The sequence below is a fragment of the Arachis stenosperma genome, chromosome 5 (assembly GCF_014773155.1).
Source record: "Arachis stenosperma cultivar V10309 chromosome 5, arast.V10309.gnm1.PFL2, whole genome shotgun sequence".
NCBI lineage: Eukaryota > Viridiplantae > Streptophyta > Magnoliopsida > Fabales > Fabaceae > Arachis > Arachis stenosperma.
The window spans coordinates 115,629,399-115,650,137 of NC_080381.1; the positions used below are offsets into that span (position 1 = coordinate 115,629,399).

The 20,739-nt window shown below is 36.7% G+C and overlaps 2 protein-coding genes across 2 annotated transcripts; both read left to right on the forward strand.

Annotated features, from left to right (window-relative positions):
- The first annotated feature begins 540 nt into the window (after positions 1-540).
- Positions 541-6,284, forward strand: LOC130981161 (disease resistance protein RUN1-like). Its single transcript, XM_057904781.1, has 7 exons — positions 541-1,126; positions 1,271-2,369; positions 2,543-2,818; positions 2,912-3,814; positions 3,893-4,697; positions 5,105-5,256; positions 5,341-6,284. The coding sequence occupies exons 1-7, from the start codon at positions 663-665 to the stop codon at positions 6,190-6,192; spliced, it is 4,551 nt and encodes a 1,516-aa protein (XP_057760764.1). The 5' UTR covers positions 541-662; the 3' UTR covers positions 6,193-6,284.
- A 456-nt stretch (positions 6,285-6,740) lies between these two features.
- Positions 6,741-11,126, forward strand: LOC130982703 (disease resistance protein RUN1-like). Its single transcript, XM_057906774.1, has 5 exons — positions 6,741-7,341; positions 8,091-9,186; positions 9,277-9,546; positions 9,666-10,340; positions 10,430-11,126. The coding sequence occupies exons 1-5, from the start codon at positions 6,866-6,868 to the stop codon at positions 10,922-10,924; spliced, it is 3,012 nt and encodes a 1,003-aa protein (XP_057762757.1). The 5' UTR covers positions 6,741-6,865; the 3' UTR covers positions 10,925-11,126.
- Positions 11,127-20,739: the final 9,613 nt, after the last annotated feature.

Consider the following 20,739-nt stretch of genomic DNA (forward strand, 5'->3'; position numbering starts at 1 on the left):
CCTTAAATTATGCATGGTTGATGTACTCTTTTTCCTCTATTGGATTTTTTTCCCAAGCTCCAGGGGTTTGGTCCATAGGGGTTTTTTAAGGAGGCATAACCTGCATAGGCCGAGTATCCATATAGTCTATCAATCTCGGTGGAACAATGTATTATTCAGATGTAACATATTCAATTTCAATGAAATTACAAAATTTCTGGAGAAATTATTGAATTCTATATTAATTATTGATAATTGTTAAATTCTGTTCATATGCACTAATATAATATTTATTGACACATTGATCAAATCATACACATATAGATACATAGATCGTATATTAGTTTTAAACAACACCATCCTAGATCCTCCAATTCAGAGTTATTTTAATACATAATTCTTTTGAGAAATTATTGTTATAGCAAAGTCAAACTTTGTGGGAAGAAACTATAATGTGCTCATACTAGCTGTAGCAAACTGTGGATTCTATTCTACTGCCATGGACTTTAAAATAACGCATTCACATTTGACTATCATCATTGACTTCGATGGAACCAAAAATCAGTTTATAAGGGACCAGACAAGGACTTCATCCAAACATTTTCTTGGGTTGTTCAATCTCTCTGTATTTTGTGTCCCGAAACAATCTCCAAAGCAGCCAAAGGTTTCATATGTGAGCTAAGATGGCACACCAAGGATGGTTTTACCATGTTTTCTTGAGCTTCCGAGGCGAAGACACCCGAAAAACTTTTGCTGGCAACCTCTACAGCGCTCTTGATCAAAGGGGAATCAACACTTTCATAGACAATGAAGCTCTAAGAGTTGGAGAAGAGATATCACCATCTCTTCTCAAGGCAATAGAAGAGTCCAGGATCTCCATCATCATATTCTCCAAGAACTATGCATCCTCCAGTTGGTGCCTCGACGAACTTGTGAAGATCCTTGAGTGTAGGAAAGAAAAGGGACAGATGGTTTGTGCAGTTTTCTACAATGTGAGTCCAGCAGATGTGAGGCACCAGAAAGGAAGCTACGGAGAAGCTTTTGTTAAGCATGAGGAAAGATTCAAACATGACATGGAGAGGGTGCGAAAATGGAGGTCTGCTTTGTCTGAAGCAGCAAACTTGTCTGGCTGGCATTTCACTAATGGGTATTTTCCCCTGCACTTTCTTTTTTTATTAACAAAAACCATAGATATGAAATATAACTAGTACACTTGAATATAAATTTATGATTTGTTGCCTGCAGAACTATTCATTTCATTTTGCTTATAAGATGTTCCATTATCTTCCAGGTATGAATATAAATTTATCCAAACAATAGTGGATGAAGTATCCCAAAAGTTGAATCGCATTCCACTAAATGTAGCTAGACACCCTGTTGGACTCCAAGCTCGTGTATCGGAAGTGTACTCACTGTTAGAACCTGGATCTGATGATGTTAGAATGGTTGGCATTTATGGGATTGGTGGAATTGGTAAAACAACTATTGTCAAAGCTGTTTATAACACACTATGTGATCAATTTCGATATGCGAGTTTTCTTGCGAATGTCAGAGAAAATACAAGCCATAGGTCTGGCTTAGTCAAACTACAAGAAAGGCTTCTTTATGAGATACTTGGAGAGAAAGCAACAAAGTTGGGAAATGTTGACATAGGAATCAATATCATAAAAGACAGGTTGTGCAGAAAAAGAGTTCTTCTTGTAATCGATAATGTGGATGATGTGGATCAACTACAAGCATTAGCTGGAGGATTGGATTGGTTTGGTCCTGGAAGTAGGATTATCATAACTACAAGAGATAAGCATTTGTTAACTGCTCATCAAGTTGATTTGACTTATGAGGTGAAGAAATTAAACCACCATGAAGCTCTTCAACTATTCAGTTGGAACGCCTTTAAACGAAGTGAGCCTGATGCAAGTTATTTCCACATTGCGAATCGTGCAGTAGCTTATGCAGAGGGTCTTCCACTAGCATTAACAGTATTAGGCTCTGATATGTGTGGTCGAAGCATTCGTCAATGGGAATCTGCGTTGGATAAATACAAGAGAAGTCCTAATAGGAAAGTTCAGAATATACTTAGAATAAGCTTTGATGGGTTGGATGAAAATGAAAAGGAAATTTTCCTCTATATAGCCTGTTTCTTCAAAGGACAGATAATGGAATATGTAGTAAAAGCATTGCGTGCTTGTGATCTGCACCCAGCAATTGGTATTGCAGTACTTGTTGATAAGTCCCTCATAACATTGGATGAAAAATTTGTATTGTCTATGCATGATCTTGTCCAAGACATGGGTAGGGAAATTGTTAGGCAAGAATCACCACTAGATCCTGCAAATCGCAGCCGGTTATGGTACTATGAGGATGTGCTTCAAGTACTGACTGAAGGGATGGTAAGATTTATATCTCCCTGGCTGCTAACTTCTGTTTTGTTCCTTTTTTTTCCCCCCTTATAATGTGACAATGAAACAGAAACCTTTCTGTCATTTAAAAATATAAAATACATGTTGATTTTTAACCAGATTCTTACACGCTTGACTCTTTGTTCACATGGAAATTTGTTAAGGGAAGTGAAAAGATTCAAGGTATAATGCTAGACCTACCAGAAAAGCAAGAGGTGCGGCTAAGTGATCAAGACTTCAGGAAGTTGAAAAACCTTAGAATGCTAATAATTCGCAATGCTGAATTTTCTGGGGGCCATGTACATCTACCAAGAAATCTAAGGCTGCTTGACTGGAAGGAGTACCCTTCACCATCTTTACCATCTGATTTCCTTCCTGAGAAAATTGTAATGCTGGAACTGCGGCACAGTCATCTATATACACTGGAAAAGTCATTCAAGGTACAAAGATTGTTTATATTTGTTCTTTTCCTATTCCTGTTTATATGTTTCTTTTATATTTCCTAAGCAGTAACAACTTTTTCTGTTTCGCAGAAGTATGCATATCTGACTTCTCTGAATTTCAGCTCCTGTGAGTCTCTTTCGAAAATACCTGATGTTTCTGGGATCCCAAATTTGGAGCAATTGATTCTCGAAGATTGTACAAGTTTGGTTGATATTCATGAATCTGTTGGATCACTTGATAAACTTGTTTATTTAGGTGTTGAAAGGTGCACTGAACTGAAGAACTTACCAAGTGTCCTAAAGTTGCCATCTTTAGGATGCATTGTTCTTAATGGTTGTTCTCAACTTGAGAAATTTCCAGAATTGTTGGGAGAAATGGAAAATTTGAAATTTATTGAGGTGGAAGAGACTGCAATACAAGAATTACCTTCTTGTATAATCAATTTCAGTAGCCTTGAGGTTTTAGTGCTGAAATGTTGCTCAAATCTAAAGGAACTTCCTATAAACATTGATATGTTGCCAAATCTTCAGTTACTTGATATTTCTGGCTGTCCACAACTTCAACTATTTACAAAGAAGCTTAGGAGTTTCAGCACACAGAATTGCCCAACTATGCTGGCAGAATCCGACAAGGGTTCGCCAAATATAGAGCTACTACCATCACCACCATGTCTAGATCCGATCTCTCCTAGCATCCATTTGTCGTATGGCTTCCCTTTGTTGGAAAACCTTGAACTAAGTGACTGCAATCTATCAGATGAAGACCTACATATCCTTAGTTGCTTTTCCAACCTCGCATCCTTAGACATTTCTAGAAACCATTTTCTAACCCTTCCCAAATGCTTCAATAGACTTTGTAGCTTGCAGGAGCTTTACATGGCTAACTGCATGAAACTTCAACATATTTCTGGGATTCCTCCCAATTTAGAACACATAGATGCTACTAGTTGCACCCGTTTGGAATCACAATCATTGGACTTCTTATTAAGCCAGGTAGAACTCTAGCTCTTTTAAATCCATTTCTTTCTGTTTATTTGGGAGAAATTTGAAGTCAGGGTTCATCTGTTACAGGGTTTCTCTAAGGCATTCAAATTTGAGGTTATAGCACCAAGGCCAAAGATGAAAATGCCATTCAACTACCAGAGTGAAGGAGGATCTATCTCATTTTGGATTGGCCAGAAATTCCCAAGAATTGCTCTGTGTTTTATTTTTGGACTAGGAAATAAAATTACTGGCTTTTTCTCCTGTGAAGTCCAGCTATCTATTAATGGACAGAAAGCATCCAATAGAGTAGAGAGGTTCCTTTCGGTGATTGGTGATCTCACATGGCTATATCATCAAGATGTAATGGATTTCAATACTTATTTACTGCATGAACAAAATTATGTTGAAGTTACTTGTGAAATCATAGATGCAAGCAAAGATGCAGAAGTGACTGTGTACTATTGTGGAGTTCATGAGTATAAGGATGATGAGGATGTCAAGACACAAAATTTGATGTTGCACTCAAGTTCAAATTCTAGTGATATCAGGGAAGGTAATGTTAATGATTCCTTGGATAACACAGGAAGTGATTGCTGTTCATTGGCTAGAAATTTGAGGCTTTATGAAATACCAGATAAACAGTGGAAACGACATCCAGCTTCAATAAATGCTGAAGCGCTTGAAGGTGATGGATGCATGGCAAAGGAAAATGGAAAAGCTACTGGTATAATGTCGGCTGATGTAGTGCATCAAAGCAAGGAGTTGCCATTGTTGCAACTGAAGCAATATGATGATGTGGTTTGGGATCCAATGCTATTAGAATGTCAGTTGAATAGTATGAATGAGAATCCACTCCTCTCTCATCATGATTACCACACATCAAAAAGCAAAGGTAAGAGTGAAAAAAAAGTACCCAGAATTCTGCAAACCTTGAAATCTTGATGTTAAATAACCTAATGACAATGAATATTTCCTAGATATCACTATGAAGTATGAACGTGTGAACTTGTGCTTAACTGAGAATAATTGTATGATAGGTGGAATTTGCATCAGAAAACATCTAACCTAAATATTCATATAATTAGCTTCTTAAGTATATAGAAATATATATATATCCTAGGATTATGAAAACCATATTTTAGATTACAACATCAGCAATCATGGACAGGAATCAATGATAAAGAAAATAAACTAATGACCATAAGCCTTGTAAAAGAAGGATTAAAATTTTTGATTTCTTTGTAGTTTCATTTAAATTAGACTACTTGTGTAAGCATCTTACTAATTCTTTTGTTACAGAAGTTGGACCTATGATGGTTAGGGCTCTAGATTCTCCCAAAGAAATGAAAGAAAATGCCTTTGACAATGTCAATAAGGAGGATTTGGTATCTCAAAAGAAGGTAGGATTGAAAATGGATAATGTCCTAAAGGAGCCAAAGGAAGAACCTGAGGTAAAACTTGCTTTATTTCTTCTTTAACATTCTTAATGCATCCACATTTTGGTATATTGTAAAATTGACCAGTCTACTACTCAGGTTCCCATTGTTACCAGAAAAATGGAACGAGAGCTGCAATATGAAACCAAGAGCAATAAGCTTGATGTGTTTCCAATGGCACACAATACAAGTCAATTTGACTTCAATGACAATATGGAAGAATTTTATGCTACCCTCCGTGCTGAGACCTTTGCTCTATCATCTTTAACTTCAAGAAATGGCAGAGATGATTTCAAATTAGCTTATCCTGAAATTAGTGAAGAAACTGAGAAAGCTTTGGAAACACTCAAGGAATTCCTCTCCAAACAATTTCATCAACTTTTGTCTTTGGGGTCATTTTCCTCCATGAAAGCTGCCTTAGAAAGTCTCTCCACTTTGTCTACAGATGCTGATGTCTCTTTGTGTTTAAAATCTCTTTTACTACAACTTTCAACAGATTTTGATCAGTGGAGTTGTGATTACATTGATGCAAGTATGAAACTTGAGTCATCAACTGCAGGTCTTTCAAAATTAGATACATTGGAAGATAGTTTGATAGCTAACAAGAACCAGTTCAGTGAATTTTCATCCATAGAAATTGATCTTTGCAGCCAGTTGGTTTATTTAGAACAAAGAAAGAAAGAGCTTGAACAGCAATTGGAAGCCATTAAATACAGTATCTCCATCTCTGAAGTGACTAGGGACACTGCCCTTAGTAAGAAAAGAGAAACTTTTGAGGAAGGAAAAATGTTGAAAGCCCAAAGAGATCAATTGAGGAAGCAAAGGCCACGTTTGAGATCAGAGCAAGAATCGGCAAAAGCTACCAAAGCAAACATTGAGGATGAGTGGTCAAAGATTAGAGAGAAATTTGATGGAATCTTGAACATTTTTGGGTCAAAATATTGTAACTAGATACTAAAATATACATACAGTTAAGTTTGCATTAAAGTTACTTGCTAGACCAGTTTATGTTCAACATTCTGAAACAGGTGTAATTTTAATTAGTGCAGCTCAAATATTTGGAATGAAGTGCATTTAACATGTGAGATAATTAATGTTCTAATGGCTTAGGCTGCTTGGCATGGATAATGAAAGTTCCCATCATATACCAACCTTTCTTTCTAGGCTTTGGATTTTGTAGCCCTCTCAAAAATAATTATGAGATGCATTTTGTGATTATTTTTCTAATGAGTGAAATTGCATAGAACTATCACTACATAAATGCCAAATGGATGTCATTGTAAATATATGAATATGCTTTGATATTTTCGAAACATGGCTTTGAAGATTACAATATCCCATGAAAATCCAAGTCATAACAAGCCAAAACCCATCAAAGTAGGAAAATAATTATTTGAATGAAGAAAACTACAAGATGCAGTTGTAGGAAAGCCAAAACCCAAATCCAAAGCCTTCTTTCTATCTCTGTCTATCTTATATGGCATGTATAGTGTCTTGAACCTCTTTAAAAAGGCCTGCACCAATTCACCTGTGTATCACTCTGCAGTTCATATAATAGATCTCTCAAGAGACTATTTGTGCGGTGTTGAAAACAAGAAAATTTCTAAATCCTAAGACTGATGAAATGGCTTTGAGTTTTGAATCCTACAAGTGGAAGTATGATGTGTTCTTGAGCTTCAGAGGGGTTGACACACGTAGGAGTTTCACAAGCCATCTCTACCATGCTCTATGCCAAAAGGGAGTTAATACCTTCATAGACTACAAGGGGCTTGAAAAGGGAGAGCAGATTTCACATTCAATTCTCAGAGCTATTGAAGGCTCTAGGATATCAGTCGTCATATTCTCCGAAAACTATGCATCTTCCATTTCTTGCTTGGATGAACTCGTTAAGATCCTTGAGTGCAAGGATTCCAAGGGGCAGCTGGTTTTGCCAGTCTTTTATAATGTGAATCCATTGCAACTAAGAGGTCAACATGGAAGTTTTGCAGAATATTTAGCAAAACATGAAGAGAAGTTCAGGGATGATATCAACAAAGTGAAAAGGTGGAGAGCAGCTCTATATCAAGCTTCTACTTTGTATGGGTGGCATCTAGGAGATGGGTATGTGTCCTACTAAAGAGGCCAAGAGGATCATTCCTTTGGTACTCCTTTTTTTATGTATAATTAGTCTAGGATCTTTAGAATTTCGTTAAACTTCAATTACTTTCATATAGTTAAAAAAAAAAATTTTAAGTGCACTAAGTACAAACTTTTGTCAACTAGGTAACAGCTTAAAAATTTTGTGATTAAGTCTCAATATTGTATAACAATTGTTTACACATTAAACTATAAAGAGCTAATTGAAAACTGAGTGAAGTTATGGGAGTTCAAAAGTAATTTAACCCTCCTGCTATCATCTATATTTTTTAGTTAAGTAAAACTTATTGGCCACTAGATGTAGTGGGTGAAATTAGGAATCAATTTTTATAATCACATTTTACTACATGGAAATGCATTTGAACTAGAAAAACGAACAGACACACAAAGATGTTTCCTTTGACTTTGTTAATCATACAATAGTGAAGTGATGCTAATTCTCCTTATATGTTAATAATTGCTAAAGGATTCATTCTCAAGTTTCCATCAAATTTTACAAATTCTCATACAATGACAGCATGCCTAATGAACATATATGCTTTTAAATCTTTAATCACAGAAAAGAATGATTTGGCTTATTAGGAGAACCAAGACACATCCTCTTAAGTTATTGATTAGAATACTCCAGCATGTGTTCATAAATGAGTATAGATTCCATTTTAGAGTTATCATTTTGTAGATAGTAAGAAATTTCTTTCATTAACAAATGGCAGTCAGGAATCAAAGTTTGTGCAGAGAATTGTTGAAGAGATCATGAATAAACTGAACCGCATACCTTTCAATGTTGCTAAGCATCCTGTTGGGCTGGATTCTCTGACTGAAGATATCAAATCACTCTTAGAAGTTGGATCAGGTGGTGTTCGGGCTATAGGAATTCATGGAATTGGTGGAATAGGAAAAACAACACTTGTTAAGGCTGTTTATAACCATATTTCTCATCTGTTTGAGGGTAGTGCCTTCATTGTAAATGTTAGAGAAATTTCAAGCCAAAGGGATGGCTTAGTACAACTACAAGAAGCTCTTCTCTCGGAGATTTTAAGCCGCAGAGATTTCAAAGTAGGCAATACAGATAGAGGGATTAATCTGATAAAGAACAGGCTCTGTTGCAAAAAGGTTCTCATAGTTGTTGATGATTCTGATTCATTGGAGCAGCTGGAATCATTGGTTGGAGACTGCAGTTGGTTTGGATCAGGAAGTAGGATTGTCATAACAACTAGAGATGAGCATTTGCTAATTTCTCACAATGTGGAAACTAACTACAAGGTGAAGGAATTAAGACATGAACATGCTCTTGAACTCTTTAGTTGGTTTGCTTTCAAAAAACCATGTCCTCCATCAAATTATGAGGGGTTGTCCTCCCAAATATTAAACTATGCCAAGGGCTTGCCGTTGGCACTAACAGTTTTGGGGGCCTACCTGTGTGGTAGAGGGAGAGCCGAGTGGATAAGTGCACTAGCTAAACTGAAAAAAACTCCAAATAAACAAATCTATGCAGTACTTAAAATCAGCTTTGATGGGTTAGAAGAGGATGAAAAGACCATTTTTCTGGATATTGCATGTTTCTTCAAGGGAGAGGACAAAGAATATGTGAAAATGATACTTGATGCTTGTGACCTGCACTCGGATACTGGCTTTGGAGTTCTAATGGATAAGTCTCTCATCACTATGCAACTGAACAAGCTTTGGATGCATGATCTGCTACAGGAAATGGGTAAAGAAATTGTACGCCAAGAATCTCCCCAAGAGCCTGGAAAACGTAGTAGGCTATGGTTTCATGAAGATGTACTTTATGTATTAAACCAGAACACGGTATATTTATCTTCTTTAACATTTGTGTTAAATAGCAGACTTCATTACATTAACGTCCATTGTTTGTTGTCATGTTATGTCTCCCACCAGGGAACTAACAACATTGAAGGCATAAAGCTTGACTTACCAGAACCGGATAAAATAAATGGTAAAGCTTTTGCAAAGATGAAAAGACTTAGAATTCTTGTGATCAACAATGCACTTGTTACTGATGAAATTCAGTATCTCTCTGATGAGCTACGACTAATCGATTGGCCGGGATACCCATCTTCAACTCTACCACCAAATTTCCATCCAAGAAGATTGGTTTCTTTAAACATGAGTCATAGCCACATCAAACATTTGTGGAAGGGAGCAAAGGTATAGAATTAACCGTTTCAATTGTTCTTTGAAGCATTTCAAGATTGTGTCATTTCTATGTAGCTAATCATCTATTTTTTTTCCTTTGTCACTTTACTGATGATGTTTGTTTTCCTCAGATATTCAGAGACTTGAAACTTGTGTCTTTTAGCTGCTGTGAACACCTCACTGAAATTCCAGACATGTCAATGGTCCCGAACCTTGAAAGTCTCAGCATAGACAATTGTAAAAGTCTAATTAGGGTACATGAGTCTGTAGGAACTCTTAATAAGCTTGTTACTTTAAACCTTATGTTCTGCTCCAATCTCAATACCCTTCCAAGTCGTTTCAAGTTAAAGTCTCTTCGCAATCTTCTCCTTACCGGCTGCTCAAAGCTAAGAAAGTTTCCTGAGATTGTTGAGAATATGGAACATCTTGAAGAAATCCTTCTCCAAGGAACAGCTATAAAAGAACTACCTCAATCAATTGAATACCTAGTTGGGCTAAAATCCTTATTCCTAGATTCTTGCCAGAACCTTGAGCATCTCCCCAGTAGCATTCAGAAATTGCAATACCTTACTACTCTTAATCTTAGTTACTGCTCTAAGCTTCAGGAGCTTCCAAAACTTCCACCAATTACAAAATATTTAGACATAAGTGATTGTAGATCTTTGGAAAGTTTTACAATGTTGTCCAGCCCATCAAATGTTATTGCTGAGGATCTCTCAAGTTTTCAACAAATGAGCTTCATTAACTGCCATAAATTGATTAATGAACAGGTCCAGTTCCACTTAACGAATCTCTTCTACAATGAGGTTGGTGCTTAATGCTCACTGTATTTATATCTTGCGTGTATTCTTCCTACAAAATATCATGGCATAATCGTTTCTTGTTTCCGCTTTAGGGACCTGATAGTGATACTTATCTGGTATTTGTTAATGGTGATTTTGTGCTTCCCGGCAGCAAGATCCCGGATTGGTTTCATCATCAGAGTACTAATGGATCAATTAATCTTGAGATGGCTTCAATTTTGTATGGTAAGCCAGCGAAGTTGTTTCTTAGTGCAGTTATTGAGTTGGAGAAAGGCGCTTTCACAACCAGCATGTTTGCATGTGCTTATGAAATTTTCATCAACGATACAAAAGTATTTGAGCAAAAAAGAGCTTTTGAAGCACTGGACTCAAGTCATTTGTGGTTGAGTAGGATGAAATGCAGTCATTTGATGTGGCACCTCAACAATGTTCGTTATTGGAATCACTTACGGATTTCATTTCGGATATCTGAAGTATCATCAAAGGCGAAAGTAAGAGCAGTCTTGAAGAACTGTGGTTTCCATATATGCTGCAATCAAGAAGGGTATCTGGTTGATCCTACAGCAATAAGGAATTCCATAGGATGAACCATACGCTACACATACCACATGACAGATTTATGTATGTTACGAATAGAAGATTAACACAATGGAAACAAAATAAGAATCTAAGTCTCAGGAATACTCAAATTTGCAGAAGATCTAATTAGTTGATTATATTTACTAATACCCATAGAGTAGGGTGATGCAATTGGGTTGTCAGATGTAATGGTTAGTGACTTAGTGTTCACCGTTCAATATTCATGTCCTTGATATGTGTGCTGATTAGGGAAGTTGTTTTGTCGATTTTTAGCAAATCTATGGTGGTTCGATATCTAGTGGTCTGGGAGTGAAACCTATTCTGTGTGAGTACCAGTCTTCGATTAAACAAGTTTTGATAATAAGATAAAAATAAATTTATAAATTGACAAAATACGGTTTGGAAATTAAAGTTTTGAAAATTAAATAAATAATAAACAGACAAATTTAGATGAAGATTAAGAGAAAAAGCAATAACAATGCCTTCAATCAAATTAAAGAACTGTAGCAAAAGGAATAAAAACGTAGAAAGATAAATTGAATAAAGAACATAAAGAAGATTTCGTGAATAAAATTAAGTGAAAAGTTAAATTTACAGAAAAACTAAATTGAAAGAAGAAAGTGGAAGGAACCTTACAGAAAGTGTAACTTGATTGCAAACTCAAGGATTCGTTGGGATGTTTGAATGCTTAAAGTATTTTTTCTGAGTAAAAGTTCCAACCCTTATTCCCTAACAGTTCACAATATTTATAGGCTATCTTACATAACGGTTAAATAAATTACAATTAATTACAATTAAATGAGAAATTACAAATTTGAAATACAATCACTCTTAGTAACTGTTTCCGCTGTGTGATTGTAGATATTCCCCATGTTTTTCTTGCGTAATAAAAGCCACTAACCTTCCCGCTTCAATTCAACCGTTCGATCAGCTTTTTCGAACGCCTTACTTAATTCTTGGAATCAAAACTTCTATTCGATTTAGCTCACTCGATTACCCATAAAATCGAAATCCAATTAGCACTGAATACCTCCAACCTTATCCTCACACACATATCTTCTCGAGAGACTAAACTTTATTTCTTCGATTCACCTCATTTATATCGAAAATATTTTTCCATCAACAAATCGCCCCCTTGGATTAATGTGGTTGCTTTTCGATAATATTATCGATAAATAAAGCACTTAATCCAAAAAACGTTCATTTTCAAATTATGAATAATTATCATTTAAATACCATTACTACTGACTCACTCGACACGTCTCTCGAGACTTACGCCTTCTCTCTACCACTTCATCTTCCTCATGAAGTTACCTCAATTCACTTCAACAGTAACGACTACAGTAGCGCTTTAAATTTCTCATTTTCCTTTGTCCAACTCTCTTGAACCTCATCATTCTTTTCTTACACCGAAAACATTTACAAAATCTCCAACTCTATTTTCCCTTTCATCTTTCTGATAATGGCTGGCTCTTCTTCCCAAACTACCACCCAAGACAAGGGTAAGGGTCATGAGATAATACCGCCACCACCGCCAGCTCTTCACATTTTCAATCAAGTCCATGACGAAGTCATTGACGATCCCCACTTGCAACCTAATGAAAACATAATCCTAATTCCCTTTACAATCGGTACTGATAAGCATTGCTTTCTTGGACCAATTGAAACTATAGAGAAAGCAAATAAAAAACTCTCTTTCTTTCCGAGCGCTGAAGGATAAGACTTACTGATAAATCAAGCCTTTAACATTTTCCATTTCATCAATCAAAAACCTTTCAGGAACAATCCAAAGATCAACCCTCGGGGATATGATTTCACAGCCTGGTATCGACGTCTTGAGCCTACTAAAAGTGCCGACTGAAAAGCTTTAGGGATTCATGAACTACTAAGACTCTCCCACTTCTCACTTACCACATACCCTTGGATGATTGGGGCCGTGACTTGTTTTTGGAATAGAACAACCAACAACTTCCACCTTCCATGTGGAATGATCAGAATGTCCCTTTTGGACGTAGCTGCTATTACTGGGCTTCCAATTAACTTTCCAGATTGTACTCCTGACATGCAATCAAAGCGTCACTACAATGTGGTTTTAACCAGTTCTTACAGCGAGTTTATCACCCACAACATGGGGGTAGAAGGTGCGAAAATCACTGACAATGAGCATGTTGCTTTCCTATTTTATTGGCTAAATGCTGTCTTATTCTGTTCTCGAAGTGTCCAAATGTCAAAATTTTTTCTTCCTTTAGCTACTCTTCTCCATGAAGGAAAATCTCTCAATTTGGCCAAGCTTCTTCTAGGACATATTTTCGAAGAATTTGGTCAATTTGTCTTGACCTTCGAGACAATAAGATCATCAACTCAGGGGGTCCCTTATGGCTTCTTCAATTATGGCTTAATGCCGTTTTTGAAAACTTCATGACCAAATCTAACAATAGCAATACCGATAAACAATATATTGATGGCTTTCGATTGTCTGCATTCAAACCCAATTTTTCGGATACTGAATCAGATGAAGATAAATTATGGGCTGTCTTCTCTCTCTTCCATACTTGTAAAGATTTTGAAAATGACCAACTCAATTTCACCCCTTTTTTGCGTCGTAACCATAGTCCTGCTTGGTTGGACCGCTTACTCTTCCCTGACACCGATGAAGCAAACGAACTTACAAATTGAAGTTGAGCAAATATGCTAGCTTTACAAGTAATACCAACAGGGTTATCTTTACACAAAAAGGAGAGATTCAAAATTACCCTGTATGCTCCAAATATGACAGCCAGACAATTTAGATTTTCTCAAGCCATTCCAACACCACAACCTCGAAATGATGAACCTTTCTACCACTCCACTTTAACCACTCAAGAGGATTTTGATTCTTGCCTCTTAAAGAATCAACAACGTAAGGACCGCTTCAATTTCGTGGTGTATGATCGCAGTTTCTATATCACCAAATCCTGTTTCGAATGGTGGGCTGCTTACTATTCTAGGTACACTCGTACCTTGGAAGAAATTCAGCAAACTGTAATTCGTACTGTCCCTGCTGCTGAAGGTTCCCCAAAAAGAACTCAAAAAAGGAAAGCCGAAGCTGCTCGACTACCACCATCTAAAAGTAGAAGAACTCCTACCAGAACTTCCCGAAAGATAATTTTATAATTCCTATCTTTAACTCAAAAAATCCTATAAGCTATACATCTTTATCGAGATTAAATTTTGAATCTCTTATCAGTTAGTATTACTGACATCGAGTGAAAGCGCTGACGAAAGTGAGCCAGTTAATAAAGATGCTATTTCTATCTTTTCTCCATCGGAAGAAGCAGCCGATTCTGATCCTGGCTCTCGGCTAGTATTAAGATCCAGGCTCTCTCAGGTAATACTATTATCTTTACACACATCTTATTTTGATTTAAAATAAATTTTAAATTTGTAACTGTGTACCTTTTATACTAGCCTGTCAATGTTGCTCATTCAACAGCAACTGCTGGGATTCTCGACCCATTAATTCTACCACAACCACAAGGCCAAGAACAATCTACATCACATGACTCCATTCAATTCACATGACTCACTCAGACAATCCCAGCCGCTTTTCCACCTATTTCTCACACAACACAAGTGATTGATTCAACAACAAATCCTTTGCAATACTCTCCAGAAGAAACCATCAGACTCGAAGCAACTTCACCAAATGATCAAGCTGCTTTTACTGAAGAGAACCAAGCAGTCCCAGATTCTGACTCCGCTTCTAAAGCTACTGACACCACCAATTCGAACTCTTCTCGATCCAAAGTTTTGGAAACCCCTCCAGAGTTACAACCTGATCCTACTCTCCAGACCCCTCAAGGACTGAAACCAGGGACATCGAATGTTCCTACCACTCCAACTAGTGCTACTTTAGAAGACTTGACTTCCATTTTAAATAAAATTATCCAAGTAAACAAGGTGCTGGTGCCTATACCAACAATCTCAAAGCCTGTTACATCGAAGCCTCCAATCGAATTAGATCCCAACACTCGGGAACAACTTTGATCACTCCTCAAACTTTTGGATCATTCACCTACTACATGAGTTAATGATCCCACTCTCAACAAACTTTTGGAAGATTGCTTGAATTTCTCCTTTGTATTACCAACTGACACGCCACATTCTGCTCAATCCAAGGATTTCAACAACTTCTCAATGAAAGTGTTGCATCTCAATTCCAACTCCAAGAAACTGAAATTGAAGAGGCTACTGCTAACTCTAAAATAGAAAGTTGCCTTGCAGTTGCTCAACCAATTCAAGTTTCTCGTGAAGAGTTTGATCTCAAGATCTCCCATGCTATTTCTGTTCAAGCTTTCCATGATCAAGAAGAAGCAAGACTTGAGGCAGAATTGACTCAGATCCAAGAATAACTTGCTACTATCCGCCAAAATCAAGCCACTTTAGCCAAGAGCCCAACAAGAGCAACATCTTCTTTTCCAAAAACTTGTTTCAATTGACATTGAATGGGGGAGAATATGAAAAACAACTTGAGAGAATTCAAACTGATAAACTCAGGCAGATTGAAGTGCTTACAATCCTGAAAAACAAAAGAACAAAGCTGCCCTCTGATTTGGCAAAACTATTGGCACCTTGGATACCTTTTTACTTCTAACTTTATTTTGTAACAATTTCCTTCTTTCCTGGTCTTTAACATATGTTGAACTTTTAAGTTTGCCAACAATAGAAAAGTTTCAAGTACTTCCCATTGATCAAATTAATCACCTTTCCTGACTCGATATCTTTAATTTGATAGGCGTTTCCAGACTATATCCCTATTATTTGAAAAGGGCCTTCCCAACTATGGGACCATTTACCCAGAAATTTCGATTTTTTCTCCATCGGTAAAATAACTTTCAACACCAATTCGCCTATCTTGAAAGATTTTTCTTTAATTCGACGATTATAACTTCGAGCAACACTTTCTTTCTGTCGAATTATATTCCCAAGTGTCAATATTTGCTCTGAATCTAACTCATTCAACTCATCAAACATTGCACTCCAATAATCATCAACTAGCAAATCATTTTCTTTCGATACTCTTAAAGTATTCAAATTAATTTCCAATGGTAATACTGTATCATGGCCATATACTAACTTATAAGGTGAAATTCCTGTTGAATCTCTCGGTGAGTTTCGATAGGCCCACAATACTTAGCTTAAAGTCTCATGCCATGTTCGAGGCTTACTCCCAATATGCTTTTTAATCAAGCCTATCAATATCTTATTCGCCGCTTCTACTTGCCCATTAGCCTGTGCATAATAAGGAGTCGAGATAACCATACTAATGTTTCTTGAAGCCGTAAAATTTTTAATTCGATGGCCAGTAAACATAGTTCCTTGATCAGTGCTTAACGTTTGAAGAATTCGAAATTGGTGGATAATATTTTCCTCAATAAAGTCAATTATCTCACTTTGACCAACCTCTACTAACAGAATAGCCTTAACCCATTTTGTGAAATAATCAATAACCACCAAAATAAATTTGTGTTGTTTCGATGAAGGAGGGTGAATCAAACCAATTAAATCCAAAGCCCAACCTCTAAATGGCCATGGCTTTATTATTGAATGTAATTCAGTTGCTGGAATCTGTTGTATCGAACCATATTTCTGACATTCTTGACATGCCCTTGCATAATCAATACAATCTTTTATCATAGATGGCTAGTATACATGATTACGATATAACACCCATCTCATTTTCTTTCCTGCTTGATGAGCACCACAGATTCCATTATGAACTTCACCCAAAGCAATATTCTGATCTTCTTGACTCAAACATCTCATTAAACTTCCATCGATTCCCTTTTTATATAATTCATTGGCCAATAAAACAAAGTTCATTGCTCGTAATATTATTCTTCTATCGACTGTGGTATTGGAATCTTTTAAATACTGGGCAATAGTCTTTCTCCAATCGGAGTCCTCCCATTCATCCATACACAACACTTCTCTTTCATTTGCTAGTACTAAAATTTGATGGATACTAGATAATTTCTTAATGGTCTCTGGACCAATCCGATACCTCGAAGCAATTTGAGCCAACTCATTGGCAATTTTATTATGAATTCTAGGGATATGTACCAAAGAAACCTTCTGAAAAGACGTTAACAACTCCCAAGCAATTACTAAATATTTTTGTAACGTCTAATTATTACATTTAAACTCCTTTGACAACTGCTTTAAAACCAACTATGAATCCCCTAGAATTTGAACTTCTAAAGCTCCTTTGTCGATTAAAATTTCGAGACCTAAAATTAAAGCTTCATATTCAGCAACATTATTAGAGCAAGGATACTTTAATTCAAACAAAAATTCTGACGGAATACCCTCTGGTGAGATAATGAGGATTCCAACCCCTACACCCTCTTTATGCTTAGATCCATCGAAATACAATTTTCAATAATTAACCTCTATATCAACTATATTTGCTCCCTGGTCATTCAGATCTTTCGAATTGTTCACAAGAAAATCTGCAATGAACTGTCCCTTAACAGCCTTTGCTGGGACATACTACAAATCAAATTCTGTTAATGCTAACATCCATTTCCCCAAACGTCCCCTTAACATAGAGAAACTAAGCATATATTTAAAAACATCAGTTTGTGCTATAACTTTCATCGATTTAGCCACCATATAACACTTTAACTTCATACAAGCATAATATAATGACAAACATAATTTTTCGATCGGGGAATACCTTATCTCGATATCAGTTAAGACCCGACTAAGGTAATAAACAGCCCGTTCATGCCCGTTTTCATCATCTTGGGCTAACATACACCCTATAGTATTTTCAGATGCTGCAATATACAATTTCAACGGTTCACACGGACGAACATTCGCCATAATTGGGGCTTTAGCCAAATAGGTTTTAATCGAATCAAATGCCAATTGATGTTCTGTGGTCCATTCAAATTTTGAACCATTTTTTAACTTTACTAAAGGTGCAAACACCCTAGTTCGATCCGAAAGATTCGAAATGAACCTCCGAAGATAATTTATTTTACCCAAAAACGATTGTACTTCTTTTTTCGATTTGGGGGCAGACAAAGCTAATATTGCATCTGCTTTATTTTTATCGATAGCTATCCTCTTTTTATGAACAACAAAACCTATGAAGTTTCCAGCTGATACCCCAAAAGCACATTTCAAAGGATTCATTTTTAATCCTTTCTTTCTCATAGTTAGAAATGCCTTTCTTAAATGATCTATATGTTGACTTACGAAAATCGACTTAACCATTACATCATCGATATATACTTCCATAATTTTTCCAATAAACTCATGGAAAATAGCATTCATTGCTCGCTAATACATAGCTCCAGCATTTTTCAAACCAAAAGGCATAACCACCCACTCATATGTACCTAATGCTCCAGGACATCGGAAGGCAGTTTTAGCCACATCATCTTCCGCAATGAAAATCTGGTTATATCCAGAATAACCGTCCATAAAACTAAGAATTTTATTTCCTGTTACAGAATTGATTAACATATCGACGATTGGCATAAAATATTCATCCTTTGGAGTAGCATTATTTAAATCGCGAAAATCAATACATACCCTTAATTTCCCATTTTTCTTCATCACTGGAACAATATTCGATACCCACTCCACATATCGAGCAGTTCGAATAAATTTTGCTTTGATCAAGTGTTCTATTTCTTCTTTAATTTTCACATTGATTTCAGGAGCAAAACGTCTTGGGGTTTGTTTTACCGATCGAGCATTGGGTTTCAATGCTAATCGATGTTCCACTAATGAACGATCGAGACCAGGCATCTCATGGTAATCCCATGCAAAACAATCTTTAAACTCATGTAACAAATTGATAAGCTCAGTTCGAAAAGGATTAACAAGATCTTTACAAATATATGTAATTCGAACGTCATCATGAGTCCCCAAATTAATTTCTTCTAAGGGATCTTGAGATTCAAACCCATTATAATAATCATCTTCGATTGAATATTTTTCAAATCCTAAAGGCTCCAAATCATAAATACAATCAAAAGTAAAATCAATAGCATCATGAGAAAGAGTAGAAACTTGATCTTTGATTAAATCATCACGACTTTTATTTTCTACACAATGAGCCTCTGCTATTAAATCGACAGTCCGACTCATATTATAAGTTTCATTACAAGTAATAGGAAAATCATAATTAAATTCAACTCGAAGTGTCGAATCAAACATACTACAAGAAGTAAATTTACTAATCCTATCCGATTCAACTTTATCAGAAGAATCATCTTTATTTTCTAAAACTTGAAAATTATTTAAATAATTATGCAAAGTTACCAGGTAGTTGGAAACTTCCTCAACCTGGTCCATAGTTCAGCCTTCGAGGTCTTCAAGAAAGATAATCCCAACCTGTCGGCTCGAAGGGCATATCTGGATAGCGCAACTTCACTGAAAGTCCTTCCGAAGTCAAATAACACCCTTCACAATTGTAAGAATTCAGAGATCGATCAACATTTAAAGGCTTCAATTTATGATTATATATCCTAAAATCGACATGCATCTGTTCGACGTAAAGACTCGAATCTGCTTTGACAATTTCAAGTTTGCCTTCTTTAGTCCACAGAAGCACGCTCTGATGCACTGTAGATGGTACAACACCTACTCCATGTATCCAATCTCTCCCTAATAAGGTGTTATAACTAGCCTTCGATGGCACTACCACGAACACAGAATGCCTCTCCGAAGACCCCACTTTCACAGTCAAGGTAACCAGCCCTTTTGCTGGCGTAGAGTTTCCACTAAAATCAATCACAGCAATGTTTGTAGGAACCAGCTCATCAAAATGTTTCCCTACTTTTCCTAACATCCTTTGTAGGGACCCCTCAATCAACACTTTGTTTATTTTAAACCTATTCACAACAGCAACAATATGAAGGGGACGCAAATGAGACATTTGTCTCTTAGTAGGGCGAGGAAAGAAACCTGGCTCATCTTCTATGCGAATGAAAGAAAAAGCCTCTTCATCATCTTGATTGTAATCTTCATCCGGATTACTTTCGCATTCTCCAAGGTATTCAATAGGAATTATTGAGATTGTTCCTACCATATCATCATCTCCTTCATCGAAATATTCCTCATCGACGTCAACATCTTTGTGTTTGTCGATCCTAGAGGACTGAGCAACTACCTTCCCTTTCTCTATCTTTGCTGGTGATGGAATCTCTTTGGGATAATTCTCTCCATCAGAAGGAAAGACGATACGAGAATGTACAGAGGGAGTTGCCCCCTTGCTTATTTCCTTACCTGTCTCATTTTGGGGTTTTTTACTTTGATTGAAACTCCTTCTTCCTCCTCTTCCTCTAGAATATCCCCTGGCTCGCCCTCTATAGAAAGCATATTGATTTCGAGATGGTGCTCGATGCCCCCATTGAGGATTGCGTCGATACAAGTGATCACACCTTTGGAATTCCTGACAGTTTCTAATCCATTGAACACATATAGCCTGAGATCGGCTTAAAGGTGTAGTCACATCATGTTGAGGAATTTTGGAACTTGAGCCCTCCACACGTTGAATTGGCTGTCTTTGACGTGCTTGTTCCCCCTATGGGCCAATTCTTTCTTCATTCTCTCTTTTTCGAAGTTTGCTGCTACTTCAGCATCAAAAATAGCATTACACCGTAGACATATAGATACGTCCCAGACTTTGATCTTTTGCTGAATCAAGAAGTCCAACAAACCGTCTCCTGTTCTAGGGTATACAGATCTCACTTGTGACTCGAAATCGTCAAGAGCCACATCGAAGTCATAAGACATCCCCACCATATTCACTCCAAAGCAGGGT